Source organism: Muntiacus reevesi, chromosome 4 (assembly GCF_963930625.1).
Source record: "Muntiacus reevesi chromosome 4, mMunRee1.1, whole genome shotgun sequence".
NCBI classification, from domain to species: Eukaryota; Metazoa; Chordata; class Mammalia; order Artiodactyla; family Cervidae; genus Muntiacus; species Muntiacus reevesi.
In genome coordinates, this window is record NC_089252.1 from 131,937,929 (window position 1) to 131,960,028 (window position 22,100).

At 32.7% G+C, this 22,100-nt stretch overlaps 1 protein-coding gene across 1 annotated transcript in view; it reads left to right on the forward strand.

The window, feature by feature from the left end:
- The window catches only part of LRRIQ1 (leucine rich repeats and IQ motif containing 1), a 184,037-nt gene that overhangs the window by 30,249 nt on the left and 131,688 nt on the right, over nucleotides 1–22,100 (forward strand). The window contains exons 10-12 of the mRNA XM_065935480.1: nucleotides 16,006–16,199; nucleotides 16,693–16,820; nucleotides 21,769–21,842. Of these exons, the coding sequence (XP_065791552.1) occupies nucleotides 16,006–16,199; nucleotides 16,693–16,820; nucleotides 21,769–21,842 (396 nt within the window). The remainder of the gene's footprint in view (nucleotides 1–16,005; nucleotides 16,200–16,692; nucleotides 16,821–21,768; nucleotides 21,843–22,100) is intronic.

Below are 22,100 nucleotides of genomic sequence, written 5' to 3' on the forward strand. Positions count from 1 at the left end.
TTTGCCTGTGCCGGGTCTTCGTTGCTGTGCATGGGCTTTCTCTAGATGCAACGCGCACCTTGTTGCATGCGGGTTTCTGTAGCTGCGGCTCCTGGCCTCTAAAGCACAGGCTCGGCAGTTGTGGTGCTGGGCTGAGTTGCTCCGTCACATGTGGGAACTTGCAGGTGGATCAGGGATGAAACCCATACATCCTTCATAGTCAGGCGGATTCTGTCACTGAGCCCCCAGGGAAGCCCTAAATGTATCTATTCTTAATCAGCCTATTTCTTTGTTTACATCCTTTGGTTTCTGCTTGATGTATGTTGCTCCATGCAGTTACACACATAACTCTTAATTGTGTTATCTTTATTGTGGGTTTTAGCCTTGAAAATTATAAGTTCCCTTCTTTGTCTCTCTAATACTTTTGTAATTGAATTCTACCTTGTCTGATAGGTTTCATTTTGTTTGTACTTGCCTAATCTAAAAAAAAAAAAATTTTACCTTTCCAAGTCACTTTGTTTTAGGTATGTACTTGTATTCAGCATGGATGGGGGTTTTATTTACTGATCCAAGCTTAAATGTTTTTCTCTCATATAGACCATGGCTGTTTGGATTTATTAATTTAATTCATATGCTTTGTTTCATTACTGGCCCCACTCAGGATGAATCTCTCTTTCTCGAGGGAGGCTTTGCTGGTAATAAATGGGTTCTTCCACCCCGGGACACCTTTATTTCTTACTTATCTCTTCAGTTTCTGTAGGATTTCCTTTGTAAAGTGTGAATTCAGCCTGGATTGTGTTGATCCCAGATACTTATTACCCTATTTAGAAAAAAATTTAGCTTGTGACTTCTTTGTCTCCCATTTGCAATGGAAGGATAGATTGTGAGTATTTTGATTTCTTTGCTGCACTTTATGAGTTTCTGGCAGAGATCTGGGGAGAATTGAATCTAATCAGTCACCATCAACTCCCCCTTTTTTTGTTTAATAAGGGAAACATATAGTTGTTTTCACAAGGCAGGCTTTTGTTTTGCAAACATTTCAAGACAATTTTTAAAATGTAGTGTCTAATGCTCTTTAATATGTTTATTTGCCTATGTGTCCATGCTGCCCACTTTGGGACCATTCATAACTTCTCCCATATGGAAATACTGATACTTTTGATACAATTTTTATATTAAAATTTTAATTTAAAATGCATACAGAAATAATTTTGTTGTTGTTGGAATGAAGGCAAGTGCACTGATAATGTATGTTACTTTATTGGCACGCACTAAAGCAAGTTTGAGAGAAAGAAAAAGGTTGTTTGTAAGAAGAAATGCTTGAACTTCCTTTCACTTCATTTTCATTGCCAGCAGTGCTGTGTGGGATTTCTTGTAGTCAGTGAGTTTCCTGGGATAGGATATCTGCAAGATTTATGTGAAAACTGCCATAGTATTAATTGATGTACCTGAGGTATCTCTATGTAGTATACTTAAGTAAACGAGGTAAAAGACATCTTTGCTGTCTGTTGGGTAGCATGAAACGCTGTATTTATGGAGTGTGAGAAGAGTATACAGGAGAAAGTAGATTTTCTGAACCAGTTGGAGTCTGTTTTTCATCTTCAGGAACTGCTTATAGAGATTCTGGTTGAACTAAGTGAAAAGCATAGATTTTGTCTTTCAATGATATATTGATGCCAAGAACTCTTATGAAGGGGCACAAAGATAGATTTGTGTTTATAAGTTATAAGTCACTCTTCCATACTATAATATTTCTTAAGGAGGTGAAATAAAATTGGAAGCAATACCACATATTCTGCACTTGTAATTTTGAGTTTAGTTTGTTCCTAATTCTAACTAGGCTGTAATTATTACACTAGTTAATATGTGATGTAAGTTCTAATTACTCTTTTTATTGGAAAATATTGTACAGTTTTATTTTACTTTATTTACATTTAGTGAATCAAAATAGTAACTCTGTTATTCTCTTTAAGGCAGTTCATTTGAAATCATTGGTTGCTAAATATTTTCCATTCTAGTTGAACTAGTTAATTGTAGAAATAGAAACATAATGTGAACTATACTTTTTCAAAGTAAAAGTTTAAAATTTAATTCTATAAATAGAAAGTAATGAAGTTAACACTTTGTTTTAAGCATGTTGTTGCTGTGATTATGGAAAGAAAAGTTTCTAATTATTAATCATAACTGAAATATTAATTTCAAATATAATTCAAAATTATATCCTTAAGATATGTTACATATTGAGGTACAGATTATTTTCTGGTCAAATGTAGCAAAAAAATAAGCTACTGTGTTGGGTATACATGGCCATATAAATTTAATAGTAATTTAATGATTACTTTTTTGATCTAGATTATTTTGCATGTCTTGAATGCACAAAATAATTGCTTTAAGCTCTTTAAATTAGCTTTAGATTGATGATTTTAAAGACAGATATTTTAATTGGAAAAGAGATTTTATTATACTTTTTAATTCTGAATAAAGTTTTATGTTTTTTCCTTAAAGTTACATGAAACTTTATCTTTTATAACTCACTTTAATTTAGGTGGATTCAGTTTAAATTTTAAGGTTTGTTATCATCATTGTATTTCATGCTTTCTTTTGCCTGAAATTTCCTGTAAGAAAACTTCAGGCAAATTGGTAAGATTTTGTTTCTATAAGTAATGCTGAGAAAAAAATGAAAGAAACTTTTCTTAAATGAATGTTGCCACAATGATCATTAAAGATGATAAAACTCATCTGTGGGGAATCTTTCATGTTTTTAGTTATATTGTTGAGTTTTTAAAAAATGAATAGTCAACACAAATGAAAAACAGGTGATTTGTAAATTGTAATTAGTTTTCTTTTATGTTTCGAAAATATGTTGTATTTTATTGACTTTCTAGCAGAAACATTTTTAAACTAAATTAATTTTTAAAATTCTTGATTCATGACCAAGGTGTTTTATAGAACTTAGTATAATAAATATGGTAATAGATAACTTCTTTTTTTACCACCAGGCATTTATTTTATGTACATACATATTTACTCATTTGATTTTCACATAAGTGGTATGAGTTGGGTACTGTTTAACCTTTTTTTTAACAGATAAAAAAATTGAAATACAAAGTTTAAGTAAGTTGTCTAAAATCACACCATTATTTAGTGATAGAGCCAGGATTTGAAAATCACTTGTCTATGCTGATACCTGATTTTTTAATTGTTTCATTCTATTGCCTCACTCATAAATATGCATTTAAGTATAATTTAAGGTTATTACTGTTTTATTATACCATATTATAAACTCTTATGCTGAAACATATAATTTTAAGATTTATTCATTAATGTTTATTAATGAGCAAATATATTGAGCACTGACTATGTGTAAATGTTTTTCCAGGCATTAGAACAGAAAGAAAGAGAATAGGTATAAATTGACATATTTTCTTTATTGACTATTGGGTAAAAATGAAAATAAGTGTGTTGTTAATGTGTAAAAGCATGTAAGTGTTTTTGTTTCCTTATTCATGCAGCTTCTGTCTCTGGTATTTTAGTAAAACTTTAATCTGAAAAAATGGTTTCTTTGAGGCCAATAATTTATAAATCATTAATTTATAAATTTCAGGTAACACATTCATAGAAAATATTATTGTAAGTAGATAGATACCAAGAGTTTTTTTTCGTTGTTGTTGTTTCCTGCTGCTTTATTTTCAGTTAATACTGCCTTCTGAAAAAGATGAAATTAGTATTCTAAGTTTGAAAGATACTGAACTAATTCAGCATTTTCACACAGGTTTGATTGCTATATTGTGGCTCACAGAGAAATGTGCCTGAATTAATTCTTGCTGCCAAATGTTGTCACTGGAACATTAGGAAAAAATAATAAAGTAAAATAAGAGAAAGCTGTAGATATTTTTGCTTGTAGAAACGTTTTTCATTATCCATTTTGTGAATTCTTTAGATTCCACTAGATGGTGCTAGCTTACTAAAGGCTACACAATGCCTAGTACAAAGCTGAAAGGGATTTTGCAGATCTGCCAGTCCCAGGCTTCTTAGTTTACAGATGGAAAAACAGACCTACATAGTTTTCATCTAACTTCTGGCATAGGTGGGACTAGAATCCACGTTTCCTGATTCCTGTTTCAGTATTTTTTTTTCTCTCTGTACAACCTGTATGATCCTGAAGGACTTCGGATGGAAATTGGAAATCTCATGTGTAACTCAGCACATTTGTACGAAACTGTCAAACATAGCAGTCATGGAGCAACTAAAGGAGGTAGACCTTACCAAACACTTATTTAGTGGAAACCTTCTGCCTCATTCAACATCTTTATTTTTGCTGTTCCTTACAGAAAGGTTTTTTTTTTTTTTCCTCCTGTGGCAGGAATGTTTTATTAGACCATTGGCTCATTTCTATGGGAGGAATTCTTTGAAATAGATATTTATAACAAGTATAGCCAAATGCTAATTTTGCCGCAGGCAATGGCTTTTTGAGGGATAAACATACTTGACTTCAGTTTTATTTTGTGGTACCTAGGAAACTTTTAAAGGGCTACTAAGGAATATATTGAAGCTGTAGACTCAAGAAGATTTAAGCAATTCTGTATTATATGAAAGTCCTTTGAAAGAGACTATTGAATTTTGGGGGGTTTTATTTGGTTTTTTTTTGGATGCATTGTGGAAGAAATGTCAGAAATTTTGACTGGGAGAGAATAATTTTCTTAGGCATGTTGAGAAAGTAATGATACTCTAACATAAGTCTTGCTGTAGGTCTATTTTGCTCAATTCTCATCCTTTATTTGACAACAAAGAATTTCTAAGATTAAAAGAGGAAGGGGGGCAATTTATTCTAACTTCCTTCCCATCTAGATTCTGCCTTTTGATCCAGTGCGTTGACTGGATCAAATTACTGTTTAATCAGTTGTATATAGACATTTCTGAGTGTGTATTAATATCCTATTCCTTCTTCAAGTTTTAGCTCAAACATATCTCTTTGAAACCTTATTTGGTCACTGCAGTTACAGTTTTCTAACTCCTTGTTTTTATGAGGATGATTGTTAGAAAACAGTAATTATTACTTTTAGTATGAATATGTGAAAGTGTTGTACATACTACTTGAAAATATTTTTCTTAATCCTCCCAATAGTATGAAGTCACTCCCATTCCACAAGAAAAGGAACAAAGGATTAGAGAAGTTAAGTAACTTGTTTATATATATAGCTATTTTTCAAATAGGCATGTGTTATTGAAATTCAGGACTTCCTGCCTCAGGGCCTGTTCATTAGTGATATACCCTGAAGTGAAGTGAAGTGAAAGTCGCTCAGTCGTGTCGACTCTTTAAGACCCCATGGACTATCCAGTCCATGGAGTTCTCCAGGCCAGAATACTGGAGTGGGGAGCCTTTCCCTTCTCCAGGGGATCTTCCCAACCCAGGAATCGAACCTGAGTCTCCCGCATTGCGGGCGGCTTCTTTACCGGCTGAGCCCCAAGGGAAGCCCAAGAATACTGGAGTGGGTAGCCTATCCTTTCTCCAGTGGATCTTCCCAACCCAGGAATTGAACCAGAGTCTCCTGCATTGCAGGTGGATTCTTTACCAACTGAGCTATCAGGGAAGCCTTAGTGATATATACCATACTGCTTGTTGATTAAATGGGGCACTGATCCTGTTAGCATAGTCCCAGAGAAACATGATTTTACATGACTCCTGTGATGATTGTTGGTTGCAGATCTTTATTGTCATAGCTTTTTTTTTTTTTTGACTTTAAATATTTTTACTGTAACACTGGAAAAACACAAACGAATTTTTTTGGACAATCCATTTTTGAGGCCATGCTATCTGCTGCGCACAAATTTATAACTCTTATAGGTTTCTGTTAAATTGACCCATTTTATCATTTTTTAATGTCCCTTTTCAACTGTATCAGCGCTTTCTTCCTTAGTCTTGTGTGTCTGACAAAATCTCACCAGCTTTCTTTTGAACTCAGATATTTCTGACATTCTTAAAAATTATTGAGAACCTCAGTTAGCTTTCATTTATGTGAGTCATATAAATCAATATTTACTGTATTAGAAAAAACTGAGATGTTTGTTTTTATTTGTTAATTCAATGTTTAATAAAGTCTTTGCATTTGTAACAGTTTTAGAATAATAACTGTATTTTTAAACAAAAAATTTTTAAACAAAAAATTTTAAACAAAAAATACAGTGAGAAGAGGGTCATTGTTATACACATTTGCAAATCTCTTTAATGTCTCACTTAACAGAAGACAGCTGGATTTCCGTGTGTCCTCTGCATTCAATTTGCTACAATATCACACCTCATATAGCCTCTGGAAAGCTCCACTATACACTCTTGAGAAAATGGGAGTAGAAAAGACAAATGGCCTCTTAGAATTATTATGAAAACAGGTTTAACTCCATGAAATCTTTAAAAAGTATCTCTGGACACTGGACCACACTTTGAGAACTGCTGTTTACATAACACATCTTTCTCTAACCTTTCTCTTACGGTATTTCTACAAGTTCTCTTTTTGGAATTTTTGTGCTATAACAGAAAGATGTGTTGTTTTGTTATTGTTTCGTCTAGAATGCCTGACAAATTCAGTTTGATTCATAGCCTGTAAGTCCCTGAAAGTGTAATCAATAATTAAGTACAATCATTGAAATATTTGAGTTTAAATTACTCTCTTACTGTTTGATTCTGTTTGTTATTCCTGTTCTGTTTTTTTTTTCCCTCTTTTCTTGCCTTCTTTTGCTTTTGCTGAGGATTTAAATTATTCTATTTTTCTTTTATATTTTCAGTTTTATATTATTTTACTATTCTTTTGGCTTACCATAGATGTTATATCATTCCTTCTTTCTTTGCCAAATCTAAGTTTATTTACCACCTTCCTCTTTATTCCAAGGCAATTCTAGGATCTTAGAAAATCTAATTTATTCCCTCCCAATTTAATGTACTATCAGTGAGTTATTAACTCTGTGTGCATATATATGTGTCTATATATGTGTGTTTTGAATGCCTTAAGACAACATTATTTTATAATGTCAGTATCATTTGGATTTTCCAAATTTGCTGACATGTTGAGTGCAGCACTTTAATAGCATCATCATTTAGGATTTTAAATAGCTCTGCTGGAATTCTATCACCTCCTTTAGCTTTATTGGCAACAGCGCTTCCTAAGGCCCACTTGCCTTCGCTGGCCACAGTGTCTGGCTCTGAGGGGAGTCTACACTGTTGCGGTTGTCCGTGTCATAAAGATCTTTTTTTGTACAACTCTTCTGTGTATTCTTTCCATCTCTTCTTGCTGTCTTGCATCTCTTCTAACTCTTACGGCATCTTATTTCTTTGTGTATTTCATGTGTTTTTTGTTACCTGTTTATTTCCCTTAGGACTTAAACTTTGTGATTTTTCCTAGTTGTGAGATTCAAGTTTGTTCCTTAGAGACTTTTTCAGATTCCAAAGGACAGAAGCAACAGAGAATCATTTGTGCTACATCTTTGGTGGACGTTTTCTGCTCACCATTGTTGTGATTTTGAGTTGCAAACCTATGGGGAGTCAGCTTGTGTTTATTATTTTAAAGGGAGGACTGTTTCCCTTTTTCACTGAATACTCAGGTTTTGAGATAGATAGATAGTTTAATTTCCTGTCTTCCGGTTGGGTATAGCTGATTGGGGTCCCAGTTTACTTGGGGTTGTCTGTCATACTTGCTTACTTATGGTGAATTTTAAGTTTTGTTTACTCAAACTGTGAGGCTATAGAAATTGATCTTCATATTCATCTGATTTAACAAGTTTTCTCACTCTGAAAACTGGCTTTGCCATTCTGCTTACTTCTCTTTGCCTGCCATACCTATTCAGATTTTGGACTAAGAATTCTTCCTTAACAGCTCATTTGGAAACACTTTAAAAAAATGTAGTTACTGTTTTTAGTTGTTTTCAAGGGTGAAGATCTCACTATCTGAACAGAAATTTCTGGAAATGGAATTTTGTATCTTTTTCTAACTTTTAATCTACACCATTTTATTGTCTATAAATTATAATGTAAAATGATAAAATAGCAATCCATATTCCCACCATCCAGATATAGCCAGTATTGATGAACTTTCTAGATTGTTTTCTATCTACTTTAAAAATCACTATTGTAATATTGTTTTGAAATTAACTTTATTCACTTAATAATAAATTGTGAATAATTGTCCATGTCATATTCTTTTAAAATTCTAGTTGAATTTATCAAGTAAATGATACTTGAGCAGATATTCTGTCTATATCCATTTTCTGTTTCCATGAGGACACAGCGCAGTCTTAGGACTGTACAACAAGTTATGAATTTTGTATTAAAGTGAAGCTATTTTTAGAAAAACAGATTTTTATATTTCCTATAGAAATGTGAAAACTATAAATAATTTATATGTGTTAACAGAAAATATATTTCATGCCTATTATTTCAGGAAATTAGAAAAAAATTTTCACAGATAACTAATAAGAAAATAACAACTGTAATAAGCATAGCTAATACCTGAATAGAGGTTCAAAGCTCTTTGAGGAAAAAAAATAAAAACTCTTTGAGGAGTAGCAAATGTAAAATGGTAAACAAAATGACCTGCTTTATGAAGAGGATATGTTACATGAAAAAATGTGGTCAAAATATGAAATCACTTGCTTGAACACTATCTGTAACAATTCAGGCAATGATGCCAACTTTTTATATGTAGCCAAATCTACTTAGGATAAAGATTAGTTAAAGAAGGTTTAGATAATTAAGTTTAATTAAATATTTCAAAAAGTTTAATAAAACCTGTGATCACTAAAGTATATGTAAAGAGATGTGTTCTAGGCATATATTTTTTATTCTAATAGTGAAGTAACAATTTATTTTTTTTATCCCCAAGTTGTGTCCGACTCTTTTACAAGCCCATGGACTGTAGCCCACCAGGCTTCTCTGTCCATGGGATTTCCCCGGCAAGAATCCTGGAGTGGGTTGCTCTTTCCTTCTTCAGGGGAAGTTCCTGACCCAGGGATCAAATCTGCGTCTTCTGCACTAGCAGGTGGATACTTTGCCACTGAACGACCTGGGAAGCCCTCGTGGACATTGCTCCATTGCATTTTGATATGTTTGTTTCTGCGGTTAAACTAGAGGCTAACTTGATTTTACTCCATCATAACTGGTTTCTGCTCAAATACCTGAATAATATATCCTTTGTCCTTGATTAATAAATTCAGCAAGACATCTTATTGTCAATAAACCCACATAAGTTTTTCTTAGAATATAATGTTGTTTTTAAACTATAGATTTTTCTTCCTTCATTTCTGGAAAATTTTTGTTTTTTTTTTTAAATATATTTGAAAGCCTTTTTGGCTTGGTTCTATTTCTCACTCATAGATGATCCATATTTTGGTTGACATTGTCATGTCTGTTTTTACCTAATTAATGTAATCTATGTCATATTTTATTCTCAGTGTGGCTATCTCTTCTTTGTGAGCCATCCAATCTTTAGCTCTCTGTCCTGTACACTGGTTTTTCCAAATTATTTATCACTTCTGTTATGGTGCTATTTTGGTCCATTTGTTTACCTACTTCTGTTATTTTAGTATATTTGAATTCTCATTATATTAAATTTCTTTACATGTTCTTTCCTAGCCCAAAACATTTTCAACATATTTTATTCTTTCTCATGTTTTTTTTCAGAGTAGGATCCTTACTATATTAGTTATATATTGTTCTAAAGCAAAGTATCCCCAAATTTAGCAGTTTAAAACCACAGACATTTATTATCTCCTGTTTCCTGTGGCTCAGGTGTCTGGAATTGGCTTGGTTGGATGACTCTGGCCCAGGGTTTCTCTTGAGGTTGCAGTGAAGCAGTGTCACCGGGCTGCCATCATCTCAAGGCTCAGTGAGGCTGAAAGATCTACTTTCCGTCTCACATTCACATGGTTGTTGGCAGACCTCAGTATGTATTTCTTAGATGATTTCCTTCTCTTTTTCTCATTAGGCATACCCACGCATGCACAAATGCACATCTTCCCCATCCTCCCCCATTGTTAGTAGTTAGGCCAGTGTTTTGTGCATCCTGCCAAATCTCTTTTGCCATTTCACTAAATTTCCTTTAAACTTTGACCTTAAAATCCAACAGATATGCCCTCCTGTCTATGAACAGTGTTCCCACAATTTGGCTGTATAGCAAACCCTTCTGATGATTGATTGCTTCAGTTTTTTCTCATTTTTGTCCAGTCCAACAACCATTTGGTGATAGTGGTAGTCAGTATTAAATATAGAATAACACTTCTATTCAGTACTTGCTCTGATTTTTTAAAAAAAAAAAAATATTGTTTTTAAAGTTATTGTACAGTAAGTACATTCTTATTTAAGAGGAGAAGAAAATAGCAACCCACTCCAGTATTCTTGCCTGGAGAATCCCATGGACAGAGGAGCCTGGTGGGTTACATTCCGTGGGGTCACACAGAGTCAGACACAGCTGAGTGACTAACAGTTTCTCTTTTAAGAATTACAAGATAGAGAAGTATACACTGTATACAGTTTAACTGCTCTCTGTCTGCTTCCTCCATTCTTTCTTATTTCGAGGCATAACCACTATTTACAGTTGCTTACGAATCAATCTGGGACTTCCCTGGTGGCTCAGACTGTAAAGCGTCTGTCTACAATGCGGGAGACCCGGGTTCAATCCCTGGGTCGGAAGATCCCCTGGAGAAGGAAGTGGCAGCCCACTCCAGTACTCTTGCCTGAAAAATCCCATGGACCTTGGAGCCTGGTGGGCTACACTCCATGGGGTTGCAAAGAGTCGGACACGACTGAGCAATTCCACCACCACCACCACCACAAACCAATCTAGGTTTTGTTCTATGAAATACAATCATAGAGGTGTATATTTATTATAAGGTATACTCAATAGCTAAAATCCTATGTATGCAACTTGGATTTTACATGCAAAAATACATTGTGGGCATTCTTCTATGTTAGACTAGTTCATATTGAAGATTATGCATATTCATTTTATAGATGCTCCATGATTTATTTGGGGTTCCCTTGTGGCTCAGCTGGTAAAGAATCCACCTGCAATGTGGGAAACCTGGGTTTGATCCCGGGTTAGGAAAATCCCCTGGAGGAGAAAGGCTAGAATACTCCAGTATTCTGGCCTGGAAAATTCCATGGACTGCATAGTCCATTGTGTCACAAAGAGTTGGACATGACTGAGTGACTTTCACTTCTCTTCATAATTTATTTTACTATCCCCTTACTGATAGACATTTAACTTTTATCCATTTCTTTGCTTTTTAAATAATATGGCAAGGAATCTCTCTATATGTTACTTCATAGTTGTGTATGTGTGTTACTATATAATTGATTCCTAGAAGTAGGCATGCTCAGTCCAATATTCCTTAGTATCTGAGGCTTGAAGTCATGCTAGTTGCACCAGATTGAAATCTCTGATGGAATCTCTATGGATAAGTGTACCTTCTCTGTATATTGATAGAGAATCGTGATGTCTTAATATCCGAAATTGGCTGATTTGTTGTTGTTCAGTCACTCAGTTGTGTCTGACTCTGTACAACCTCATGGAATGCAGCACACAGGCTTCCCAGTCCTTCACCATCTGCCAGAGTTTGCTTAAACTCATGTCCATTGAGTCCGTGATGCCAACCATGAGATCCAACAATCTCATCCTCTGTCATCCCCTTCTCTTCCTGCCTTCAGTCTCTCTCAGCATCAGGGCCTTTTCCAGTGAGTCAGCTCTTCCCATCAGGTGGCCAAAGTATTGGAGCTTCAGTGTCAGCATCAATCTAATTAGCTGATGAGCTTTAATTCTTCCTAGCCTGACATATCACACCCTGATTGCTGTCTCTCACATGTTCAGGCAGCCCTGAGTGGTATGTTCAAGGAACAGCCAGGAGGTCAGCTTGTTAGAATGAACCAAGAGAAGGGGATAGTAGAGGATTAGTTCGGAGATGGGGTATTGTGGGCCGTTTTAAGGACTTTGAAGGGTCTTCTCACCATCATCAAATATCTAAAAAGTAGGCAACACTCACTGTCTCCCTTCCACTGCACTATGGCTTTCCTTCTATTACTTCATGGGGACCTCTAGCAAAAATCTTCTGCTACATCATTACTTGCCAACAGTGGCCTTTTCTCTTTCTTTGCCCACTCTGGCTCACACTGTTGACTGTATATAATTTAGTGTAAATAAAAATACCTTTGATAATTGTAAAATGTATATTTATTCATCACTGCCATCAGCACAGAATCTCATTTGCCTTTTTTCTCCCAATTATTCTCCTGCTTTATGTGCTGTTTCCTTTTACTTTTAGCTTTTGTGCCGGATTATTGTCCTTCTTCAGCGTGTAACCTAATGTTTCATTCTTGGTTCTTCTCGTAGGTGATCGTTGAAAAGTTTCACAAGTTCATGCCCTGATCTAAATGAGCTAATAGAAAATCCTGCTCTTGATTAACTCTGAAAAACTTAAAAGCAATGTGCGTGGCTTTTAAAAATATTAAGCTTATGGAAGTAGATTGCTTAAGGCATTTAAATATTTGATAAAGGACATTTTATTTTCTACAACTACAAATTAATATTAATTAGCATTTCCTTTTGATTGACATGACTTACTTGCTTCAGCAGGTTAATTGATGTTCAGTTCAGTTCAGTTGCTCAGTTATGTCCGATTTCTTTGCGATCCCATAAACCACAGCACGCCAGGCCTCCCCGTCCATCACCAACTCCCGGAGTTTACCCAAACCCATGTCCATTGAGTCAGTGATGCCATCCAACCATCTCATCCTCTGTTGTCCCCTTCTCCTCCTGCCCTCAATCTTTCCCAGCATCAGAGTCTTTTCAAATGAGTCAGCTCTTCGCATGAGGCGGCCAAAGTATTGGAGTTTCAGCTTCAACATCAGTCCTTCCAATGAACACCCAGGACTGATTTCCTTGGGGATGGACTGGTTGGATCTCCTTGCAGTCCAAGGGACTCTCAAGAGTCTTCTCCAACACCACAGTTCAAAAGCATCAGTTCTCTGGCGCTCAGCTTTCTTTATAGTCCAACTCTCACATCCATACATGACTACTGGAAAAACCATAGCCTTGACTAGATGGACCTTTGTTGGCAAAGTAATGTCTCTGCTTTTTAGTATGCTGTCTAGGTTGGTCATAACTTTCCTTCCAAGGAGTAAGCATCTTTTAATTTCATAGCTGCAGTCACCATCTACAGTGATTTTGGAGCCCAAAAAAAGTAAATCCAGCCTTTTTTCACTGTTTCCTCATCTATTTGGCATGAAGTGATGGGACTGGATGCCATGATCTTAGTTTTCTGAATATTGAGCTTTAAGCCAACTTTTTCACTCTCCTCTTTCTCTTTCATCAAGAGAATCTTTACTTCTTCTTCAGTTTCTGCCATAAGGGTGGTGTCATCTGCATATCTGAGGTTATTGATATTTCTCCCGGCAATCTTGATTCCAGCTTGTGCTTCTTCCAGCCCAGCATTTTTCATGATGTACTTTGCATATAAGTGAAATAAGCAGGGTGACAACATACAGCCTTGACATACTCCTTTTCCTATTTGGAACCAGTCTGTTGTTCCATGTCCAGTTCTAACTGTTGCTTCTTGACCTGCATACAGGTTTCTCAGGAGGCAGGTCAGGTAGTCTAGTATTTCTATCTCTTGAAGAATTTTCCACAGTTTATTGTGATCCATACAGTCAAAGGCTTTGACATAGTCAATAAAGCAGAAATAGATGTTTTTCTGGAACTCTTTTGCTTTTTCAGTAATCCAGTGAATGTTGGCAATTTTATCTCTGGATCCTCTGCCTTTTCTAAAATGAGCTTGAACATCTGGAAGTTCTCGGTTCACGTATTGCTGAAGCCTGGCTTGGAGGATTTTGAGCATTACTTTACTAGCATGTGAGATGAGTGCAATTGTGCAGTATTTGAGCATTCTTTGGCATTGCCTTTCTTAGGGATTGGAATGAAAATTGACATTTTCTAGTCCTGTGGCCACTGCTGAGTTTTCCAAATTTGCTGGCATATTGAGTGCAGCACTTTCATAGCATCATCTTATAGGATTTGGAATAGCTCAGTTAGATTTCCATCACCTCCACTATCTTTGTTCATAGTGATGCTTCCTAAGGCCAACTTGACTTCACATTCCAGGATGTCTGTCTCTAGGTGACCATCATGATTATCTGGGTCGTGAAGATCTTTTTTGTACAATCCTTCTGTGTATGCTTGCCACCTCTTCCTAATATTTTCTGCTTCTATTAGTATATATGATTACAAGGAATTCTAAACTGAAGTATTTTCTGTTACAGCAGATTTTAAATTATAATGAAGCTAATATATATTTATTATTTTATGTAATATATATTATCTAATACCTTGGAATTGATAACATATAGTTGGTTCATTTTAGTCAAATATCTTATAGGGGAGAATAATTCACTCCTTGATAGCATCAGATAATAATTTTCTCTTGGTCATAATTGCTATTTTATATTACAGGAAAATACCATTACATTAATTCTAAATAAGAATTTTAAAAAGTAATATTGTCTGAATTTAAGTTTGAGTCTTTCTTTTGTTTCTTTGGGTCTTCTATGCCTTTTCCTGCTTCTCTTAGGTATGCAACATTTGTCATTATATGAAAATTTACATTTTAGTATAAAATTTTTATGAGAAATAATCATCCGTAACATTAAGTTGCTTCATTTTACTCCAACTATTAGATATACTGTAATTAAAAAATTTTTTTCTTAATATGTATCTTTGTGAAGTATTTTTACAATATACTCAGAATTCAAGTTATTACACTATCTGAATTTTTTAAAGATGATACAGAGTATTAAGTTTTCTTGTGAAATCTTGGTAATATTACTTGATTCTTCCTTTTATTTCTCCATTGTGGATATAAATAGACTATCTGCCCTTTCTGTAAATCACAGTGTATAATAAAAAGAATATATCTTGGATTAAATGGTTTAAATTCCTTCAGGAAAAATTAACTACATATATTCCTGATTTTAATTTGTATTCATAATTATGTTTCTTTTAAGATGATCTTTTAATTTATTATCATATAACATTTTTGGTAGAATAACTCTATTTCATCATTTAATTGAAGAAGATATTTTGTGCGGGCTCTACAAGAAATCAGAATGAGGTTCAATTCTCTAACATCTAGTTCAGTGACTCCCATCTGCACGATACTCACAGAAGACATTCTTCTTTCTAGTACTTACTCTAAACCTTAAATGACATTTCCAGTTTCTGGAAATGCTTATTTCATATAGCAGGGTAGTAACTACAGAGAGCTTATATAGTTGAATATTCAATCTACATAAAATTTTTTATATTTTTAGTATCTTCCATGAAATTTTATAGACTTCCTTAGCATCTCTTTTCAGTGATGACTTATTTAAACAACCTTCTCAGTTTTTTTCTTTATAGTCACTAAGCTTAGTCTAATCTAAGACTCCTGTGATATTTTTTAGAAGAAATCATTGATTTTAAGTTTATTTGTGTAAAAAGGAGGCTACTTGCCACAATCTTATAATACCAGAAAAAATATACTAATAATTTATTGATATTAATAAGTTATACCTACTTCATTAGTGAATCTAAGCTAGATATTTCAATGGTATTAAAATTACATTCTGTTAATATGTAAGCAGCTTAACCAAGCATTCAAAAGTCAAAGACTTTGAAACTGAATTGAAAACTATTTTCTTTTCAATGATTCTACCCCCTCCCTTGTTAAATTTTCAATCGAAAAAACATTCAATGCCCAACATATGGCTTCTAGTATTTTGTTAAATTTTGAAGTGGAACATAATTGTCATTCAAAAATATGTCTCTTTGGTATAAGTTCAAATAATAATGAATTTTACACTTACACATATTTTTTCCTCAGAAAATTGGGCTAAGTCTTATAATTAGGAATATTCAGAAATAAAAATATGCAGTTATTTAGAAGAAAATTGCAACTCTAGAGTTTTGAAGAATGTGTGATAAAGTGATCCTGGAAATGTTTGTTTTCTTCCAGGTGGCTTAGAATCGCTGAAAAATCTTCAGCAACTAGTCGTGGACCATAATCAGTTAATTAGTACAACAGGTCTTTGTGATGCACCTACCCTTATATACCTGGATTGTTCATATAATCATCTTACTAAAGTGGAGGGTATTGAAAACTGTGGATTGCTGCAAATACTGAAGTTACAGGGAAATTATCTCAGTGAGGTAATTGATTTGAATTAATTTGATTAACACAACATTTTTCTTTAGCTGCAAGAATCAACCACACATTTTAAAAGCAGTTTGTTTAGTTTTTATTCTTTTTGCTTATCAACTGAATTTGATTTCCATTTTAAACTATTATGTACTTTTCACTATTTAAAAACTGTTCAACATTACTACAATATCTTATAAACAAGTTAATTCATTAGTTTTTTATAATACTAAAATATAGATCGTAATTTTTCAGTTATGATTCAGTGTATAAGTGGGACCAAATTTTTCTGCAGTTGTAATTAAGATTTGTCATGAGGACTTTTAATTTAAAATATGCAAGTTATGAAAATAATTATTGGAATTTTATTTATAATAGCTGATTTATGATATGCTGTTTATCAGAATATATCTGCTAGTTTTGGTAGGCTTTATATTTTTTAATTTGGTTAAATGACAAAAGTGTTTTGCCTAATATAAGCTAATAAGTCAAATTTAAATATAGCTTCCATTCTTGGGGAATCACGTTCTTCTCAGAGAATTGCACTTGAATGATAACAGCATTTCAACTGTGGAAACATTTTCTTCATACTGGCTGCCTTTACTGCAAATCCTGACTATCTCTCAAAACAGGTACAAGTATAATTTGCTTTATTAAGCTTAAAGGCAGTGAATGATTAATGTAAATATGTGATCTTCATAACAAGTAGAAAAGCTGTTACGTTTTTCCAATAATTCAAGGTTGTACATTACAATAACTTGGTGCATAAATTATAAATCTAACTTCATGTATTGACATATCCTCAAATTTTAGTAGGATTTTAATTGTACTGATCTTACTCATTTTGTTCCTTCTCAAAAATGTACTTATGGAAATTTCCCAGGGCAGATTTGTTTATATTTGTAAAGATACCCTCCTTGGAAAATATAGGAGGTAGTTAATTTAATTCAGAAGGATGTCTCATTCTCTCAAATGGTACTTATTAAGTCCTGGAAGAACGATTTTTAATCTGCTCTCAACTTGCATGTCTTTTTGAAACTGTTAAGACAGATTTAAATTTGATTTCCCTAAGGATATAAAGTAACACTTAAAAAAATACCTTAATATTAAATCGAGATGTGTACCTGCCATAGAAGATCCATTTAAAACCACCAAACATCTGGATCTTTGCAGAGAATAGCTGTCTAAAACTGAAACTGAAACAGGAGTACAAGATGTATATGTCTCCCTCTGTTTAATATTTCTTTGAGGCCTATTAACTCTAATATGATTAATTTGGTCATCAAAGGCACAAGAAGTAAGGGATAGGAGCTATCTTTTACAAGAAGCTGCTTCTGTGAGTGGAATAATTCTTGCAAAACAAGTGAACAAAGACAACTCATTTCATATATATGTATATTTATATTTATATATATCACCTCCCAAACATAATTTTCTTTCAATTTCTGTCACAGTAGTGCTCATCCTTTGAGTCCTAAATGATGTGACTTCTACCCATTAAACTGTTCCACAGTTTGACATGTCAAAAACTGAATTTGTATTTTAAAATTCCTTCTAGTTGTTCTAATCATTTCTAAAATATGAAAGTTGATTTGCCTTTAAAAAGATATTTATTCCTGAGCAGCACTGTCAGATAATGCTATTTAAGTAATTTAGACCATCACAAACTTACTGGATCTTTTCACAATATTTTTCAGGTAATAAATACAATTTCAGTACATATACTCAGTTATGCCTAGGACATATGCAGTAAATCACTCAGTTACTGACATATCTAACATTTTATAGAACTAGATTCCATGCCACATTGATGAGCATAATAATCTTAAAGAATTTAGAAAATATTTAAAACATCAACTTTTTTGAGAAATATTTCCATTATTTCTTTGGACAATTTAATTCATCAAAGGAATATTTTGCTTTTAAAAATTGAAGTTAACACTAGCTAATAGACTTTTGCCTTATCAATATGATGTGTCTTATTTCTCATATCAATTATAGATGACCAGGAATTTTATAAAGTGAACTATTTAAAAAATTTTAGAGTTGATAATAATAACTGGGATACTTAAACCAAGTAACCCTTATTTATAATTTTGTTTGCAGCAATTAGCTTCATAACATTTGGATATTCAGGTGGTGTTTGCTGTATTGGGTAATACACAACTGAGTAACATGTGTCCCTACCCTCAAAATCTCTTAGAAATAAAATAACAATCTGGTGGACTTAGCTATATAAAAAGGTGGTAAAATTATATAATATATGCTATTTTGCATTTTTAAACAATACCATTTATATTTGAAAGTTTTTTTTTGTGGGTTTATGAAAGCTTTTTGCATAAATAACCTACCTTTTCTGAAAGGATAAGTGGATAAGTCCTGAGGGCACCAGGGAAATATGATTGATAGAAATAAACATATAAATTAGTGAAATTATTTCCTAAAATCAGTGAAAAAATAATCTTCATACTAGGTATTTTTCACCAGAAGCTAATACCATTAACTGTAGAAATTACCCATTTTATGGTAAGTTTTTACCATGTGTGTTGACTTTTTCAAAACTGCTTTAGATTTGGTAAAACTCAGGGTCAACAGATCTGGCTGGGTTTGAATTCTGAATTAACAACTTACCTGTCAGTTGACACTGAGCAAATCTTTTCTCACTACCTGATCCTCAGTTTTTTCACATATAAAAGGTGTGGCAATACCTACCTTACCTATTTTACAGGATTTTGATGATTATTCAAAACAGTAATGTATATCAGTGCATGTTGCAAACCTGAGGAGAATTTTATAAATGTGATATTTGGATTTGTGGTTGGCATGTCTTTTAAAATGTACATTTTTTAAAAAAATTTTTGATAAATATTTTCATCACAAGGAAGAAATTATGGGTCCATATGCTTTTTTCCAACAAATCAAATACATATAAAGAATGATGTTTAGTGCTTATTGTTTGAAATACTTGTTTCATCCTAACTTCTGTTTTGAATTTTCATTAGGACATATGACTGTTTTAAGTTTTTCTCAGTGGAGTTCTAACTGGAAGACTCTCCAGCTTCATAAGTCTTTCCTCTTCCAGTGAGACCCTAAGTAGGAGCAGAAAGTGGAAACTCTTACCCATTGGCTGCTCATTGTACAAATCTTTTGCTTTTTGTCGTCTTTGAAATTTATATCTTTTTTATGCCCAGGGCTAATGTGACAAGGTCAAATGGTATTAGGTTTTCACTAATGTCCTTTGTCTTTCTGGTTTGAATTTTCTTGGAAAAAAATATACACAGAATGTCAGTAAAAGGAAAGTTATAGAGGTTAAAAAAAATGATTCTACTATTAGGTTTCTGCCATCCTAATGAATAGTCATAAAGGTGAATGAATAGCCAGTTTTCTTGATTAAAATTTCCAAGAAAAAAAGGAATATGATTCTAAAAGCATGATTCTCTGAAAAGATAAAAATTCTGATATTATTAAAAATATCTGGTTAAACCAAATATTTCTTTATCTGAAGAAATACTTTATTTTTGTGAAGAGAATTTTATTTTCAATTTTAAAACTTTTTGGTTATTTTTAGTTAATGTCTCTTATAACCTATATGTTACCAAATGTTGCCACATATAACTTATGGTTAAAAACATGAGATATTCTGAAAAAAGAGAAAAACTCAGTATCTATTAATCTTTCAAAATCCTTTTAGCCTAAGGGCAAAGATTTAGTATTAGAAATATACTAAAGGTAAAAAAAAAGTAAGAATTTTCTTTTAATAAATGCATTTATTAAAACTGTATTTTCACTTGAAGAACTTAAATTTCTTAATGATCTAAATATAATGATATAATGATCTAGAATGCCTAAGTAGGAAATGTCATAAAATTAGTACTCAAATCCATTGATTATGTATTGGAAAAGTTTTACATTTCTTTCTTTCTTTTTTAGAATACATGTGACGTTTCAGTAAATTTTGCTATTAAGGAATGTATATGCAATATAATGAACTGTATATACAAATGTAATGACCAATATTTGATCACTTTTTCTTTTATTACTTTGAATATTTTCCCCTGAAGTTAGTGTTGCATAGGTAGTATAAATAGTATTATTGTACTTAGGATTGAATATAATCAGAGAGATCTTTCAGTCTCCTTATTTAGTCTATTTTAGCATCAGTAGCATCTTTTGTCTCACTTCTAATGTAGAACAGGATAATACAAGAGAGGAGTTAACGTCAGCCCAAGAGTTGGCTTTGTGACATGAGGCTTCCAGTCACAGTATTATCCTGTAAACTTCTCATCTTAGAATAATAGTACTTGGTGTTTTGTGGGTTTTTTGGCTGTTGTTGGTTTTACTGTGGCAAGCTGTTGGTAGGAATAAAGATATAAAAATCTCTGCCAGGACAACTGGGGGAACAGTGTCAACACCAAGAAAGTAAAAGTAGAAGTTAATACATAATTTTTTTCTGTTTTGTACCAGAAGTACTCCTTTAGTAAAAGCTTATTATGAACATATATGAATCTTCAGCATTTATAGTGGGTATTAATTCAGAAGACTTTTTTGTTTGTGATGAGAATATATTTTATACAAAGAAATTTTCATCTTATTTAAAGATTTAGATGAACTAGCTTAATTTTTTTTGCCAAGTAGCTAGGTAATGTGATGCTATGTAACAAAGAAAGTGTAATCTTGTCTTAGTTTGAAATGCAAATCAATTTAGTTTTCCCTTTATAGCTTCTTGTTACTAATATTGTGAATATTTTCAGTATCACTTATGTTCCTTGTTTGAATGTGGGGTATTAATGACAGTTGTATCTTTAAAAATGATAGAAACTTTTAAAAATGAGAGAAAAATTTACTATTATTAGAATCTGAATATGTCTATATTAATGAGTATGAATTTTAAATATTAGTATATGTTTGCTAAATTTAAGTATTTTATCAAGAGAAAACATTTTATATTATTGTGTTCCTTAAATGCATATTTCCAATTTAAAAATAACCCCAGTGTAACTTTTATACTTACAGGACTTTTAATACTTTGAATCTAGTAAATGAAACTTTTTAAAATTAAAAACAAAGTTATTGACTCTAATTAAAGTTATATTGTTAATAAGTAAAAATAAATAATTTTATGTTTTTGACTCTTAATGGTTTGTTATATGTTTGAGCCAGAAAAAATACATAGAAATTATGAATTCTTTGTAAAGTTAGCCATCTACAAAGACAAAACAGAACAATAACAACAATAAGCCCATTTATTCTTATTTTAATACCAAGTACACATTAAGCTTTCTGATATTTATGATTGATATTAGCAATTCCATGATCATTTCTGTTTAGAAATAAATATAAATCCTCTATTATAAAATAAATATTTAGAATCTTGTAACTACTGTATTTTTAAAAAGTACTTTTAGTTAATGTTACAAATTGTATTCTGTTGTGAAAATGCAACTGTTATGTATTTCTTCCAGAGTTATAATTTATAACATTATGTTATTGTGTTAAAAAAATATATTATTGTATAATTACATCAATAATATTAAGAACACTTCAATTTAAATTTTATTTAAATTCCATTTTGGTTTTCAGCTTGACAAAAATCGTCCCACTTTTTCATTTTGTTTCTTTGGAAAAACTGGATGTCAGCGACAATTGTCTTTCTGGTAAGTTTATAATATGTAGTTGTTTTTCAAATAATAGGCTTTTGAGTTTCTGTTCCAAATATGGTAAGGAAATGTTCTGGGGAGATGTATATAACATACCTATATAAAATGCTGTAGAGGAGGAAAATTTTCTCTTTTCTCAAACTGGGCCTGAGAATTAAACTGATGTAAGTCAGATAAATAGAAGAAAAAAAATACAAGTTTTAATTTTTTTTTCACATATATGTGAGAGTTCTGACAATAAAATTAAGACCTCAA